This window comes from Gambusia affinis, linkage group LG14 (genome assembly GCF_019740435.1).
Source record: "Gambusia affinis linkage group LG14, SWU_Gaff_1.0, whole genome shotgun sequence".
In the NCBI taxonomy this organism is placed as follows: domain Eukaryota; kingdom Metazoa; phylum Chordata; class Actinopteri; order Cyprinodontiformes; family Poeciliidae; genus Gambusia; species Gambusia affinis.
The window spans coordinates 421596-437828 of NC_057881.1; the positions used below are offsets into that span (position 1 = coordinate 421596).

General features: G+C 46.4%; 2 protein-coding genes across 4 annotated transcripts in view; one reads left to right on the forward strand and one right to left on the reverse strand.

Annotated features, from left to right (window-relative positions):
- LOC122843797 (fibrocystin-L-like) overlaps positions 1-7474 on the forward strand; it is a 47352-nt gene extending 39878 nt beyond the window's left edge. For both annotated transcript variants that reach the window (XM_044138835.1, XM_044138836.1), the window contains 9 exons: positions 718-950; positions 1019-1183; positions 1253-1410; positions 1489-1624; positions 2371-2715; positions 2783-2934; positions 3005-3151; positions 5574-5727; positions 6906-7474. In XM_044138835.1, coding sequence (XP_043994770.1) covers positions 718-950; positions 1019-1183; positions 1253-1410; positions 1489-1624; positions 2371-2715; positions 2783-2934; positions 3005-3151; positions 5574-5727; positions 6906-7129 — 1714 coding nt within the window. In that variant the 3' untranslated portion in view covers positions 7130-7474. The remainder of the gene's footprint in view (positions 1-717; positions 951-1018; positions 1184-1252; positions 1411-1488; positions 1625-2370; positions 2716-2782; positions 2935-3004; positions 3152-5573; positions 5728-6905) is intronic.
- An 807-nt stretch (positions 7475-8281) lies between these two features.
- On the reverse strand, positions 8282-16205 carry LOC122843801 (T-cell differentiation antigen CD6-like). Of its 2 annotated transcripts, XM_044138843.1 has the most exons (12): positions 16086-16205; positions 15263-15322; positions 13279-13560; positions 11204-11518; positions 10719-10775; positions 10500-10616; positions 9999-10115; positions 9811-9912; positions 9580-9639; positions 9120-9242; positions 8921-9022; positions 8282-8854 (listed from the first exon to the last, which is right to left on the reverse strand). In XM_044138843.1, exons 1-12 carry the CDS (start codon positions 16135-16137, stop codon positions 8808-8810), a joined length of 1434 nt encoding a protein of 477 aa, XP_043994778.1. In that variant the 5' UTR covers positions 16138-16205; the 3' UTR covers positions 8282-8807. The 2 variants fall into 2 exon arrangements, with proteins under 2 accessions (XP_043994778.1, XP_043994779.1); XM_044138844.1 differs by lacking the exon at positions 9580-9639.
- Positions 16206-16233: the final 28 nt, after the last annotated feature.

The following is a 16233-nucleotide window of genomic DNA, read 5'->3' on the forward strand; positions in this document are numbered from 1 at the left end:
AGTAAAACAAAACGCTACAAATAAAAGACAAACTTTAAATCTTACATGTTAACATAAAGTTTAAGTTTCTGTGATGCTGCGGCGTTTAATTGCTCTCTAAATAAAATTATTTCACTTTAAAAATGGCTGTGGTTTTTAGAAATCAGTATTTGTGGATAAAACAGAAATTAAATCATTAATATAATTTAACTTTTCATCCCGTTAGAAGACTAAATTTTATTAGATTAAAACTTAGAGATGGAATCGATTTCTTCCTAACAAAAAACTTTTACTGTACATTTAAAATCATTTTTGTACTTCTTAGCAGAACAAACGCCTGAACTGCGACCAGTCTGCCATTTTGGATGTCCAAGTTACGACACAGTGGTGTATCATCTCAATTCTCAGATTTTGGCCATTCTGGGTAAATCCTACCAAAGCTAACATGCTAGCCTAGCGCTAGCAGCAGAAATGTCTCCTGGTCTTCAGCCAAAGACTAAACAGAAATCCTCCAACACTAAAATCTGACGCCTCCATCTTGTTTCCATCTGGTGAAGAAGGAAGTTGCTCTCAGTGTCTTCAGAGGTTTTTGTGTGGTTTCCTTCAGTGGTTGTTGGTGCAGCGCCCCCACAGGCCAGGAGGGGAACAGGTTGCTGCCAATCGAGCCGAGTCTTTGGGAATGTTGGGAATCTTTCCTGGATTCGTGGACTGATGTGGGTCTGTGTTTTTGCTCGTCAGCAAAGCGAACCCGGCTGACTGTGTGGACATGGACTGCGATGCCAAGAAGAAGAGTTTGTTGAAGGACTTGGACGGCTCGTTCCTGGGCGCCGTGGGGAGCGTGGTGCCGCAGTCCGAGTTCGAGTGGGGAGGAGACCCCCGCCGGGGGCTGGGCGACTACCGCATCCCCAAAGTCATGCTGACGTTCCTGAACGGCAGCCGGATCCCCGTGGAGCAGGTGGCGCCTCGGAAAGGTAAGCGGAGCGTCAGAGCGACCCGACCCGCCGAGCCTTCCTCTCACAGCTGCTCGTGGTGCGTTCAGGGGTCATCAGGAAAAACTGCACCTACATGAGCTCCTGGCAGAGCTACAAGTGCTTCGGCCTGAACTACCGGATGGTGGTGATCGAGAGCCTGGACTCGGACACGGAGACCCGCCGCCTGTCCCCGGTGGCCGTGCTGGGGGACGGCTTCGTGGATCTGATTAACGGTAAGGTTCTGGTGGTTCTTAAGGCCGGTCGGGCGGACGCCGGGTTTTCATCGTGTTTTGTCGGCGCAGGCCCTCAGGATCACGGTTGGTGTGCAGGATACACCTGCCAGCGCCGAGTGTCTCTGTTCCACAGCATCATGGCCACCGGACACGCCTTCGACGTCTACTTCACCGGCGTCAGCCCGCAGAAGCTCCGCCTCATGATGCTCAACTCTGACCCGTCTGAGGTCCGTTGGGTTCTGGACGCTCGGCTGCTTTCAGTTCTCTCATGTCTGACCTCCTGTCTCCGTGTCCGGCCCCCGCAGAGCGTCCTGGTGTCCGTCTTCTACTCCAACCCTCAGCGGCTGGACGTCTACGTGGAGGACCGGCTGGTCGCCCCGAGCAACGCCGTGTGGAACAACGACGGGTCCGACTACGTCCTGAGGGAGCCGGCGTTCAGAGGTGTGCTGTCGTTTGGAAAGATACCATCAAAATGAACACATATTAATGTGTTCACCATTAAATTCACTCATTTATAAATGTCAGTTTCAAACTAAGGACTGAAATATTTAGGGAATAAATTTAAATTTAGTTAAATTTGCCTCCAAATGAGGCAAATTATATTTCTGTCCATAACTTTACAAACAAATGGAGAGGAACAAAATATTAAAATGCCAGAAAAATCCGTTCTCATGTGCCAGAACTAATAGAATGACCTTTGACCTTTCCTCCATTGTAAGCTATGAATTATTGGCCAACCGTTTCTGTCAGGTTGGACAGTAACAGAGGCGTAGAGCTGAGGAACCGAAAGTAGAGTAACGATTCCAGCACTGAAGCTAAAGATGGACAGACGGTTCTGAGTGAGCAGGAGGTTCTGCTCAGGAGGTTCTTCTGCAGGAGGTTCTGCTGCAGGAGGTTCTGCTGCAGGAGGTTCTGCTGCAGGAGGTTCTTCTGCAGGAGGTTCTGCTGCAGGAGGTTCTGCTGCAGGAGGTTCTGCTCAGGAGGTTCTGCTCAGGAGGTTCTGCTGCAGGAGGTTCTGCTGCAGGAGGTTCTGCTCAGGAGGTTCTGCTGCAGGAGGTTCTGCTCAGGAGGTTCTGCTCAGGAGGTTCTGCTGCAGGAGGTTCTGCTGCAGGAGGTTCTGCTGCAGGAGGTTCTGCTGCAGGAGGTTCCATGCGGTCCAATCACAGCACACCGTCCTCTCCCTCCAGGTGAGTTCGTCCCTCAGATGAACGCCTCCATGGGAACCAACTTCTTTGACCGGGACTACAAGATGTTGAAGGTTCTGCTGAGAGGTTCTGGTCCGCTGGAGATCAGGACTGCCCCGGTTCTGGTTCTGGCCTTCAACATGCCCGCCCTCACCGAGGACCAGTTCTTTGGAGAAAGCCTGGTCCAGAACCTGGCTCTCTTCCTCAGAATTCCCGCCAACATGATCCGCGTCTCCCGGGTGGTGAGGGAGAGCGGCGGCGCGCGGCGCAGGAAGAGATCCGCGGGCCTGACGGTGGAGGTGGAGATCCGGAAACCTCCGGTCCAGCAGAGCGCCAACGGCACCGCGGGTCAGTGCTCCGGTAAACGGGTTGAGCGCTTCGAGGAACCCAGTTGGAATGACGTCTGCTCTTCCAGGTGAGGAAGACTTTCAGCTGCTGAAGAACATCGCAGACGATCTGGGTCAGGCGGCGCTGTCCGGGAACCTCAGCCAGTCCATCGGCTTCGACGTCTCCTCCGTGGGAATCACCCCGCCGCCGCCCGCGTCTTCGGACCCCGGCTGGAGTCAAGTGGGTCCGATCGGCCGGACCGCAGCGCCGGCGCCAACAGTTTAGCTGATTCACCTCGTTTCACCTGCAGGTGGCAGCAGAGAACGTGTCCAGAGAGGAACCCAAGGCGAGTTACGTGTCGAGCGTGTCGCGGCTGCTGCTGATCCAAGATCTGGTGGCCGGAGAGGCGGTGGGTCCGCTGCTCCTGCAGCCGGTTCTGATGGCCGTGGACGACCAGGTGAGGTCAGCCGCCACCTGGATCAGAACACCAGGACAGAAAAACCAGGGGAGAGACCAGCAGCTAGGTCTCAGCAGGATTCATTCATTCATTCATTCATTCATTCATTCATTCATTCATTCATTCATTCATTCATTCATTCATTCATAACTTTAATTTCTAAGACCAAACATCAGACTGCAGCACAACATTTTTATTTTCTCTTTATTTGTCCCTCTTTCATTTCCTGAAAGAAGCATTTTCTCTTTAAATAATTCTCTCATGTAGTTTTAATCTTTCACAGCACCGGCAGGAGAGCGCCCCCTAGTGGCAACCAGAACCATTTAACTAACAAAATCCAAAATAACCAACTGAACAAAAGAAAACAGTAGAACAGCTGCAGGCTGAGAGGGTTAGGAGGACAAAATGTATGGATACTCAGAAGAATCCATGCAGTTGAAAAAACTGAATTGACTAAAAACTCTGGACTTGCCAGCAGTTATGAACAGGTTCCTCCCCAACCCAGTAAGTTGCTCCTGGAGTTCTTGGTGTTGCCAACATAGCACTTCCTGTACCAGAACTGGCATGGGGCCCATAGCTGCTACTGCCGGTTAGCATTAGCTTTGTAAATTGTCAGAAAAACAACGGGGTGGTGGGAGGACAGAGATCAGCAGAAAAACAAATAAAAATCAAATAAATGCTGTTTATCAAATGATCAAAGTATTCTCAGATGATTAAGCTTCAGTTTTAGCTTGTTGAAGGATGTTTGGAGAATGCTTTTGTTCCACAGGGAATGTTTGATTATTAAAGTTTTTATTATTTTAAGGCATACAGCTATACAACCTCTCCCAAAAACAAAACAAAACCACCAGGTCAGCGCATATCAGTAAAATAAAAATTAAAATTTCACAAAAAAATATAAGTAAATAAATAAATAAAAATTGGCATTTACAAATATCCTCGATGTTAGCAGAAACATCCACAGTAAACAGAAATAATCACTCGTCAATACTTTCCAAAACTGCAGTTCATCACAGGAACTTGTCCCAGGATTGCAGAAGAGAAAAACCGTTCCAGGATTTTGTGAAGTTTTCTGTCATTATTTGTTCATATGACACCATTTCCAACATCAACTCCAACCAGTTTTTAATATTCAGAACAGTTGAAGATTTGTGAGGATTATTGGTCCCTCCCCCAGTCCCCCTGCAATCAAGGGTGCTCTGGTGTTTTGACATATTAGGCATCACTGGGTTTCCCCACAAATATCCACTTTCCAATGTGTTTTAATACGTCTTTCCAGAATGAGGAGATACATTTACACTCTCATATCACATGTATAAAAGTTCCTGGTTCTGTTTTGTATTTCCAGTATAAATTATTGGTGATCAGGCCCATTTTATGGAGCCTGGATGGGGTGAAATAAAATCGATGTACTATTTTATAGTGCATAAATTTCCCTCTCAATTCTTTAATATATTTTCCATTATTTGAAAGTTCATTCAACCATTCTTCTTCTAAAATGCAGCCAAGGTCCCTCTGCACTTTTACATACATCCTTTTACATACTGTTAAATAATTTATAAAATGTTGATGCCTTATATTTAATATCACTTGAACCCATAAATTCCTGTATTGGATTATCCTTATGTGTGAAACTGTCTTTAATAAAACCGTCTCTAATTTGTAGATATCTCCAGAAACTATCTTTTTTTAAGTTATATTTCTGCATGAGATCTGAAAAAGACATAAAAACCTCGTCTGTGTACAGATCATCCACAGTGAGTTTTCCCTTCACCAACCATTGTTCCCAGTAAACAGTTTTTCTTCCAATACAGATGAATGGATTAAACCACAATGTTACAACTGTTTTAAATGTCCACAGGGAATTTTTTACCTAAATTAATAAATTCCTCAAAATTCACTAGTTTGGTCTAAATATGCAAAAATATTCCAGCTGAACCCGGATACTTAATAAGTTGTAATAAATCTTAGAAACTGCCCGTGCGAAACTGCCCGTTACGACTGCCCGTTGGGGACTGCCCGTTACCGGGGAAACTGCCCGTTGCGGGGGGACTGCCCGTTCGGGACTGCCCTGCTATGGCGGGACTGCCCCGTTACCGGGGGAAACTGCCCCGTTACCGGGGGGGACTGCCCCGTTACCGGGCGGGACTGCCCCGTTACCGGGGGAAACTGCCCCGTTACCGGGGGAAACTGCCCCGTTACCGGGGGGGACTGCCCCGTTACCGGGGGAAACTGCCCCGTTACCGGGGGGGACTGCCCCGTTACCGGGCGGGACTGCCCCGTTACTGGGGGAAACTGCCCCGTTACCGGGGGGGACTGCCCCGTTACCGGGAGGAACTGCCCCGTTACCGGGGGAGACTGCCCCGTTACCGGGCTGTAACAGCAAGTCTGCCCGGTAACAGGGTTTGTGCTGATGTTTCAGGGTAACTGCGTCTCGGTGGGTGTGACCTCGCTCACCGTGACGGCCAGCCTGAAGAACGCCAGCGGCGACCCGGTGGGAGGACTGGGCGGTAACACCACCATCCGCTTCAGCAGCTGCTGGGCCATCTTCAGTGACCTCTCCATCCTGACCAGTGGTGAGTTAACCTCCAGACCCCTGACCCCTGACCCTACCGTACTGTATCCCAGTGTTTAAAAACACAAGTATAAAATATATAGATGTCGATTTAATGTCTTATTCTACAATAAGAGTTAAAAAGTAATAAAGTTAAAAATAAGTTAATAAATACGTTCATAAATATAGATAAAAAGTGCTAAAAATCTTTAAAAACTGTGAAATATGCCTTTAGTGATTGCTTTTAGTGACGGATTAAACAACCAATAGCTGGCCAGCCTGATTTCACATCAGCCAATGAGGTTGACTTTAACTGTGGGGTGAGATTCTGCTCAGATTGGGTCAGACGCCTGAGAGCTCAGAGCCGACGGTTCTGGAAGATCTTGTAGAATTTGATGAAGAATCTTGGAAATCGAAAGCTTCCCTGGTGAGCGGCTGAAGCCTGGAAAAATCCCCGTGTATCGTCGGAGCATCGGGCAGGATGTTTTTGTTATGGTGAACTCTTGGCCTGTAGGGTAACCAGAACTCTGATGGCGAGCGGCCCAGAGGACCGAGTGACCTGGTAGATGGTGACCCGACTGGTCACCAGCCGTGAAACAGTACATGAACATTTGACAGACACATCGACAAGACTGGATTATTTCTTTTGGTTTATTTTTTTCAAAAACGTGCTATTTTTTCTTATTTGTAAATGTGGATCCACAATTGTTCACTATATTAAATTCTACTGGTTCTTAGAGACGTCGTGTCTCTCTTGTCACATTTAGATTCCCGTGAATTTAAAATCTGCTGATCAGACCTGACTGTCTTTACACTCGTATAGTGTTGGTATTAGTCACTGCAGTAAATTAATGTGCCTACCATCTACTATTATCAGGTGTCTTTGAAGAAACCTTTCCTGTGGGTTACACTAATCGTCACGGTAACGGGCAGGGCTGCACCGATTGCAGTTTTTTGAAAAATTTTCTAAAAACAAGAAAGTTACCAGCTAGCAACAGTGCAGTGACTAGACATGACCTGGTGGGCGGGGCCAATATGGAGGGCGGGGCCAATATAGAGGGCGGGGCTAATATAGAGGGCGGGGTCAATATAGAGGGCGGGGTTAATATAGAGGGCGGGGCCAATATAGAGGGCGGGGCTAATATAGAGGGCGGGGCTAACCCGGTGCACCTCTAGTAACGGCCCGACTTCTCTCTGCAGGGGAGAACCTGACCATGGTCTTCACTCTGAAGGACTGGAGCGTCCAGTCTAGATCCTTCTCTGTGGTGGACGTCCCCCCCTCTGGCACCACCGAGAGCCCGCCCCGCCCCACCGAGGGCAACAGCGTGTTCAGCTCCGGCTCGGCCGTGTCTGCAGGCGGACTGTGTCTGATCAGCGTCATCTATGAAGTGGCCTGCTGCTCCACCAGCCTCCCCCTCTGCTAGAGCGCCCCCTGCTGGGAGCCACAGCTGCTGGTCTTCAACGTGTTTTCTTTGGGTTTCTTTGGTTTTCTTGTGTCATGTAGATCAACCCCATAATAACGGGTTCTGATCCAGTTTAGTCCCGGAAATCTAAACTCCTGAATCTGGATCAAGTTTTCAGGTTTCTAAAATCCTTTTATGGTTTTTTGTTTCTTATTTACGGCTTAAAATGAAGAAACTGACAGGAAATATCAAATCAAAGCTGCAATAAATGAACAAACGTCTGCATGTAATCAGTGATTCTGAAGGAAGAAATGAAGTTTCAACTCTTTGATTGTCTCAGATTAAATAAAGTCTTGCATAACTCTGGTTTGGTCGGATCAGCGTCTCTCTGTGGAAGCCATCCAGTTTTCTAGATGTTTGTCATGTAGATCAGCGTGTTTCCACTCTGGTCCACATCCTCTGCTTCAGCCCACGGTTTCATCTAACAGGTTTGGCTCAAGTAGAGGATCTGAAACGTCTGCCTGGAGGAGCAGAGACTGCAGATGCTCACTCACCTGCTCAGGTGTCACAGATCAACCCTGCTCACCTGGAGAACCTGGAGAACCTGGACCAGGAACTCTGACAAATGTTTATTAATGTCGAATCTGTCTATCGGACCTGTGAAGACGCTGCTGCAGGAATCAAAGCCACTAAAGAGAAACTAAAGCCTGGATGAGTTTCTCTGATCTGAGACTTTAGTCCTGGAAAAGTTCTGCAGCTTCCAGAAGGCCCACTATGGAACCCAAGGGTCAGGGGTCAGAGGTCAGCCTGATCTCTGGTTTACAGCTGGAACAACTGAAGTTGTGCATTGACTCTGGATCTATAACCCTTTATCTATAACTCTGGATCCATAACTCTGGATCTATAACCCTTTATCTATAACTCTGGATCTATAACTCTGGATCTATAACCCTTTATCTATAACTCTGGATCTATAACCCTTTATCTATAACTCTGGATCCATAACTCTGGATCTATAACCCTTTATCTATAACTCTGGATCTATAACTTTAGATCTATAACTCTAGATCTATACAGAGTTTCTCTGGATTTTGGACACAATGTCAAATAAATAATATTTATTAGAAGTCAATCTTTCGACTTTTGTGTAAATTTAATTTATATTTTTGGCTCATTTTGAGTTTTGAACCTTTTATTTTGAGCTGAGGAGTTTGCATGATTTAAAAGAATAAAATCAAATCCACTGAATATGTTTTAAAGTGTCATCACCTGTAAGCAAAACAGTTAAACATGAAACATTTCAGATGGAGAAAAGCTTTGATGAGAAAATGACCAAAGGAGATTCTGCTAAAAATCTGAGACGTTCAAAACAATGAAAAGAAGTTGATGGGATCTGAAACAAGAGTTCAAATCATTGGACAGTAAATAAATCCTGATTCAAATGTGACTCTGAGCTGCAGACGGCCGTTTTCCACCAACCATGAAACCCAACTGTCCTTCAACATGGCTGCCGGACTGGCTCCGCCTCCTGACTCACTGAGCGCTCAGTTTGCTCCTCTCTGCTGATTGGACCAAAGTTTGATCCAATTTGTGGTCAGGAATAAAAAAACGAACAATCTGAAGATGAATCCATGAATGTTCCTGGGGGGAGGTCTTCATCATCATCATCATCATCATCATCATCATCAGATGAAGGCTTTCAGTCTGGGCTCACAGGACAATAATCATCCTCATCTTCATCATCACCTAGCAACAGAGAAGCGTCAGCATCCTGCCGATGGACGTGTGAGGTCATCTCTCGCTGACCTTTACCTGAGCTTGGCTCCGCCCCCTTCCCTCTCAGCGCAAACTGGAAACCAGTGTTTGTGTAGGGTGGCGGGCTCCCAGCCCGGTTCTGACCCGGTTCTGATGTCACTGCAGACGACCCAGAAAAACATCCATGAAGTACAGAAGGCCTTCATGGCTGAATAAATAAATGGACCTGCTGACACCTGGTTACTCACGGACCCACCTGACCGGGTCGGGTTCTGGCTGGGAGTCACGTTTTCGTAGCATTCGCCAGACGAGGTGCTGGACGAGTCAAAGGAATCCTCCGAGATCCCGGATGTTCGACCGTCTGCGGCTGCGCCGGAGCCTGGAAGGTAAAACCAGGAAGCTGCAGCGTCCGCCCACCGGTCCGCCCACAGGGGGGCGCTGCAGCCTCCGTCCACCGGTCCGCCCACAGGGGGGCGCTGCAGCCTCCGTCCACCGGTCCGCCCACCGGGGGGCAAAATATTTCGTTTGTAAGCTAAACATTTGTAAAGAAATTCTGTTTTTGTGTTTAATGTCAATAATTCACCAAAATAAAGTCAAACCGAACTCTGATGCTCCAAGATCTTCAATCTTTTTGTTTTCCTTCCAGATTGAGAAGCTAATCAGAGACACGGATCTGCTGCAGCAGCTGGCTGCAGTGTTTCTGCAGACTGACTCACCTTCCTCACTCAGGCTGCTGAGAGCTGAAGGCTTTAGGTCTGTTCTGTATCTCTGAGAATCTGTAGAGAAGCTCAGGCTGCATCAATCTGACCACAAAGGCTGCAGCAGTTTCACTGCATCAGTCTGCAGAGGCTGAAACAAAGTGCAGCGCAGCTCCAAACCGCAGACATGTAGAATTGAAGCAAACGGCCAGAGACAAAAGCAGATCAGGGAACAGGAAGGTGTCTCACTGTGAAAGGTGGACATCCTGACAGACGGCTCACAGTCCGGGTCTCCCGGACCGCTGTCCGCTCTCCTGGTCCGGCTCCACACGGTCCTGGACTCGGACGGGACTTTGAGACGGAAACACACAGAATGAATAGACGCCACGTCCCGTCAGCGTTACAGCAGCTGCTGGTCGGAGACGCTCCGGACTCACCGGTGGCCTGCAGCGGGTCGGTTCCGGCTCTCACCAGGTTCTGGTTCACCTTGTAGAGGTTCTGAGGAGGATCGCTGGGCCCCGCCTGCTTGGAGCGAGTCTGCTGCAGGAGCAAGACTGCAAACGAAACACAGACAAGACTTCAGAAAAACACAAACTCAGGAGGACGAAATGCAGAAAACCAGAAATTTACGGAAATCAAAGCTTTCAGCAAGTCTGAGCCACCAAAGCATTTTTATTTTAACTGAATCTAAGAACATTATTTCATTCATCATAAATGGGTCTTTTTCTGTTTAATCAATCACTCTGACAATAATCAGTATTTCAGAGCTTTGGTCCATCTTCATCGTCTCCTCCTCATCGTCGCCCACAGGTTGTTCAAACCGTCTGCTCCGTTGTCCTCACCGATCTAAACTTTGCTAATGACGTTAAAAGCAACTTTACTGCTGGATTTGCTGCAGATTTGACCTTTAACCTACAGATGAGGAGGTGAGGACCTACCGTGCCGTCGCCTGTAAAGGCAGCAGAGAACCAAATTCAAGATGGCAAAAACAAGCAGGCCAAGAGCCAGAACCACCATGCTGAGACGTTCAGGCGACAGAACGCCGACGGGACGAGCTGGGAGCAACAGACCAACATCACAGAGGTCAGAACAGGTTCATAGTCCTGAAAGTCTGTTGATCTCTTTTAAAAAATAAAATTCAACTCTGAAATCTTCACCTGTGGTCATCAACTCAGTCACACCTTCTGTGGTTTCTCCAAAAAACGCCTTTGAATCTGCAGTGAAAACAGGAAGAGAAAAGATTCAAGCTTATCCAGAATGTTTAGCTTTAAGGTCAAATATTTCAGATTCTTTGTTACTTTAAGCAAACAGAGAAACTGATGGTTTAGAATGAAGAGATCCAAAAACTAAAGTAAAGTTAAAACAACTGGAGAAAAGACAGGTAGGATCTTTAGATGGTTTGATGTTTGGGGGAATGGAAGTTAAATCAGATGGGAATTTAACTTTGACCCATTCTAATATTTTTGTATCTTTAGTTTTCATTCATTTTTGGTGAAAAACATTTCAAATGATTGCAGCTCCTACCAATAATCCTCATCACTGCATCCACTACAGGACTTTGTGTCCAAATGTGGACATTGGCAGAAACACGTCAGCTTGGACAGTTCATGTCCAACAGACCAGATGTTTGATGGAAACTGACCTGAACACACCACACCGGCATCCTCTTTGTGTCCACAGATGGAGTTTTCCTGGACACCCGGACAGAACCACAGGTTCTGCTCGTTCCCGGTGCAGTTCAGCTCTTCTAGGTGAATCGGTCCGCTCCCTGGAGGGAACAATCCATTCTGACCCGTCACCCTCAGAGCGACCCCACAGTCCAGCTGTTCGCAAACCACGTCGCCATTATTCAGGTCCCATCTGTCGTCACACACCGTGCCCCAGTTCCCGTCCTTCCATACCTCCACCCGCCCGGCACACTGATCCTCGTGTCCCTTCAGCCGAACAGACTGATGACCTGAAGACAGAATGACCAGGATGTTAAAGCAGGAAGTTCTCACATGAAAACAACCCAATGATTGAATTGAGACACCATTGCTCCCATTGCTCCCAGTGAAGTGAAGGCTGTGTCTGGTCAGACGTAGTTTGGGTGGAGAATTGCCCGACTAGTGAGATGTGAAATAAAGTCGGAACGTAAAACTCGACTTCCTAACATCTGATCACGACACATTACTGGAACCACTGGACAATTGGGTCGGACTCTCCAGTCCAGCACTCAACTGGTTCCAGTCTGAACTGAAGAACTGGGATTTCTTTGTTTCAATAGGAAACTTCTCATCAAGAGGTCAGAGGTCACCTGTGGGGTCCAATCCTAAGACTCCTCTTACTCAATATCTAGACTGGCTCAGGATCTGACAAGTAATCAGATTAGCTACCATGACAATGCAGATGGTATGCCAGGTGACCTTTGACCCTGTCCAATCACTGAACAGATGCAGAGATCAGATCAAAGTGTGGATGAGCACATTATTAAAGAGGAGCTGTCTAGAGTTATAGATCTAGAGTCAACACACAGCTTCAGTTGTTACAGCTGGAAAATAGAGATCAGGTTGACCTCTGACCTGAACAATCAGAGCCACATAGAGCCAGTTACAAAGTCGGCCTTTAATCAGCTAGAGAACATTTAGAAAAAATATTAATCTGCTGTTGGATCAACCTTCCAGAACTCTCAGGTTCTGGTTCTGCTCTGCATCCAGAACCAGAACCACACATGGAGAAACAGCATTCAGCTTCTATGCACCACAAATCTGGAACAAACTTCTAGAAAACTGAAGAACAGCTGAAACGCTGAGTGCCTTTAAATGTTTAGAGTAACTTTTGAAAGCTAATAAATGGAGCGTAGATCTGGCTCAAGTGTTGAACCTCAACTTTTCAACCTTTTCCTGCTTTTCAGGCTTCAAACATAAAGATCTAAAACTTTTCATATTTTGTGAAGAATCAACAAGTGGGACACAATCGTGAGGTGGAACGAAATGTATTGCATATTTTAAAAGTTTTTAACAAATAATGTAATATTATTGGCCCCTTTACTGTCAGTGCAGCAAACTCACTGCAGACGTTCAGTGAGGATCTCTGAATGATCCATTGTTGTCCTGAATGACTGATGATGATCAATACAACCACCTGTGTGTAATCAAGTACAAATGCAGCCGATGGTCTCAGTTTGTGCTTAAAGCTCAGAGAGCATCATGAAGACCAAGGAACACCGGGAGACGTTTAAAGCTGGATTTAGAAACAGAAAGATTTCTCCAGCTTTAAACATCTCAAAGAGCCCTGAGCAGGTCATCATGTTGACATGGAAAGAGTGTCAGACCAAATCCACCGAGACCCGCCGTCCCTCTAAACTTTCATCAGGAACAAGGAGAAGATCAGAGATGCAGCCAAGAGGCTCATGGTCATTCTGGATCTACAGCTGAGGCGGGAGAGTCTGACACAGGACAACGACCAGCGGTTCTGTGTCCACAGGACAACAATAGTTAAAAATATCCAATAAATTTTGTTCCACCTCACGATTGTTGTTGATTTTTCACAAAATAATAAAAATGTAGATCTTTATGTTTGAAGCCTGAAAAGCAGCAAAAGGTTGAAAAGTTCAGGGGACTGAATACTTTCCTGCGTTTGATGGGCGTTGATGGTTTTGATGATGGCAATCGACAAAATGCCAAAAGCTCAGGCCTCCACCACCGTTTGTGTTTCTGGAGAATCAGGAAATCTCACCACAAACCACTTCTGTGAGCGCGATGCATCCTGGAGTAAACGTCTCTGAGCAGTTCTGTAGACGCTGGTCCTGATACACACAGTCCTGGAAGCACTTGTCTTTGGGAGGCAGGTTGAATTTATTCACAGAATACACTCTTCCACATTTAAGGTCCTGGCAGATCCACTCAGTCAGAGTGTCTAAAAAGTCCGGTGGGAGTGGAACCGCCTCCCCACTCCTGTCTCCAGGCATCCTGAGAGTCCACCTGCATGTGCTGCCGAGGTGATGAACATAAGGGTCGTCTGAGGGCACAGAGGGTCACAGAGCAGAGGATGAGGAGCAGGATGAAAACTGAGGAAACACTTAACCATCAACCACAGAGGAACAAATCTGGAGCAGAAATCTGCAGCAACCTGAACAGAGCGTCATCAGCGTAGCACGATAAACAGATGGTGATGTTCAATAGTCTCAGCAGAGCAGCAGAACATGTCCGGTTATCCAAACCGGCAGCAAAGCTTGTGGTTCGCATTCCTAGAGCTGATCAATTAAAGGCCATGAGCTCAAAGACAAAGCAGTGGAAACGATGCAGGAAGACGCTGCGATCAGAGGTGACCGACGAGCCAAATACATCTACAAGACAGGCCCAGGTCAGAGGATTCTACTGTACAATAAAGTTCTCTAAAACCACCTGGAAGACGGTCAAAACTGTTTCTTTGTTTCGATCAGATCCTGTTTCAACACGTCTCTGATTGTTAATTGTCTGTTTCCTGTAGCAGCCAAGCGACTTCCTGCAGAGACTCAAACAGACGGTTCTGGTAGTAATCCAGAACCTTTGGGCCCAGCAGTCAGGACTTGGTCAGCCTCCATTGATTCTGAAACGTTTGTTATTTTAACCTTTGACCTCTGCAGCTCTTTCCTCACCCCAGCACCATTTATTGTTATTATCATGAATTCATTGGACTTGATCAGCTGGTCCTGCAATAACAAACTGGAACCATTATGTTTTAAACTTGATCATATTGTGTATATTGATCAATTGATTAGAAAACCAATAGAAAACCAATGACACTCCTCTCTGACCGTGTCTCAGGATCAAGCTAAGAAAACTGCTTGAAACTTCCAGAACAAAATCAATATGATCAGAGAAGACTGATAAGACTGGGAAGGTTCTGAAGGCCCGGCCCGGTCGTCGGCGGCCCGGTCGTCGGCGGCCCGGTCGTCGGCGGCCCGGTCGTCGGCGGCCCGGTCGGTTCTGATAGTTGGTTCTGATATCAATAATCATTTGATCCTGATGTGTTAGAAGATTAAAGATTTGCTTCATTGTAAAAGTAGAACTTTACTAAGTGACTGTGTAAGAGTTAGATCTCTACTTTATTCTTATAAAATTACAAATTTAGTCTTATGTTTTCAAAACACACACACACACACACACACACACACACACACACACACACACACACAGATATATATAAATATATTTGGAGTTTTGTACACAGGAGGGTAAAAGGAGCCGATCACAGGCAGCACATCAAGATGGTCGGATCTCAGAAAAATGCAAGAAAACACAAAGTTAGTGGTTGAACTTTGAAGCCTAAAGATATTAAGACAAGCATGCAAATGCATTATTTTCTATATTTGATGAGCTACTTTGTGAAAATAATTCATTGCTCATGATTCTCCTCTACACTTTAGAAATCTGACAGAACCGTTAGTTGTTCTTGTCAAAGTGCGATTGTGTTTCCCTTCCTGTGATTCTGCAGGTAAAGTGAGGATCTGTGGCTGAAGCTGCTTGTCTCAATAACTGCAGTGTGTTTGGTGGGAGCGCTGCAGCTGCTGCATCACCCAGAGGCACTTCCTCAGTAGGTCACCCCACATCCTGCCACCGCCGCAGCATCGCACTGCACGGTGCTGCCTGACGCGGGCCGAACCGTCGGCACCAGAACAGCAGGATGTGAGTTTGGGTCTCTGTCAGGAGGAAAGGCTGCAGATCAACGTCTTACTCACCGTCCATGTCTTCAGGTGCCACTTGGACCCCACGATCTGGAGTGGAAGCATCAAGAAGAGCTGAAATGATGAATAAAGGGAGTTTAGTTTTTAATTTAAGAGCACCATTGTGAAGCAACAAGCTGCAGAAACACACAGAATATGTAAAACAGAGACCTGGATTTAAAACACGTTTCAGTTTGCAGTCGATGGAGGGGAAACTATCAGAGCCGTCTCACCATCCACCTTTAAATAGCTTTATTTTTAATTTGTCATTGTTTAAAACTCGACTAAGATCCAGATCTCACATTAGAAACGGTTTAAAAGCAGCGGCAGAATCACGTTTTTAAGAAGCGCTCAATAAACTCCAAAGAAATGAGATCTGGAGCCGATTCCATCTCTCAATCGCTAATCACGAAATACGACTTGGTTTTAAAGGCTCACAACTCGTTTTCCACACGCTTTAACAAGGAAACTGACAGAAAAGCAGATATTTAGAACCTGGAGAGCAACAGATGGATTGGTTTCGTCTCGTCCAGATTCTGAACCAGCTTTTGGAAACCAGTTGAACTGCATTGTAAACAGATTGTAAAAAGTTATTTAATTTGTCCAGAAATAAAACCCTGGAAGAAAAAACTGAAATTAGACGTAGATATTTCTAAACAAGCAAACGTTTCTAATGCTTGAATTATTTCATGGAAGATTATTCAAATTACAGAAAAAACACAATGAAGAAGAAGAGCTGAGATCAGATAAACATTCGGAAAATCCATCTGGTAACAGATAACAGCTGTAGTCCTGCTGCTTCCAGCTCTGCCTTTCAGCGTGTGAATGTGAGCTTTACCTGGAGACAGAGAGCTCAGCTGGAGGATGCAGAGGAACTGAAGCAGCTTCATTCTGCTGTCACAGCCAGGAGATGGTCCTCCACGGGAACTTCTTCTTCTCAGGCTGAACTCTGCATCGCAGCAGGAAGTGACACATCAGAGGCTCCA

What these genes read in the sequence shown, in the direction of transcription:
- LOC122843801 (XM_044138843.1), bottom strand. Translation starts at nt 16,137, where the DNA reads ATGAAGCTGCTTCAGTTCCTCTGCATCCTCCAGCTGAGCTCTCTGTCT. An exon ending in CGACCCGCTGCAGGCCACCG is followed by an intron (nt 9,913 to 9,998) that starts GTGAGTCCGGAG and finishes TCCGTCTCAAAG; the next exon opens with TCCCGTCCGAGTCCAGGACC. An exon ending in GGGGGCGGAGCCAAGCTCAG is followed by an intron (nt 8,855 to 8,920) that starts GTAAAGGTCAGC and finishes CTCTGTTGCTAG; the next exon opens with GTGATGATGAAGATGAGGAT.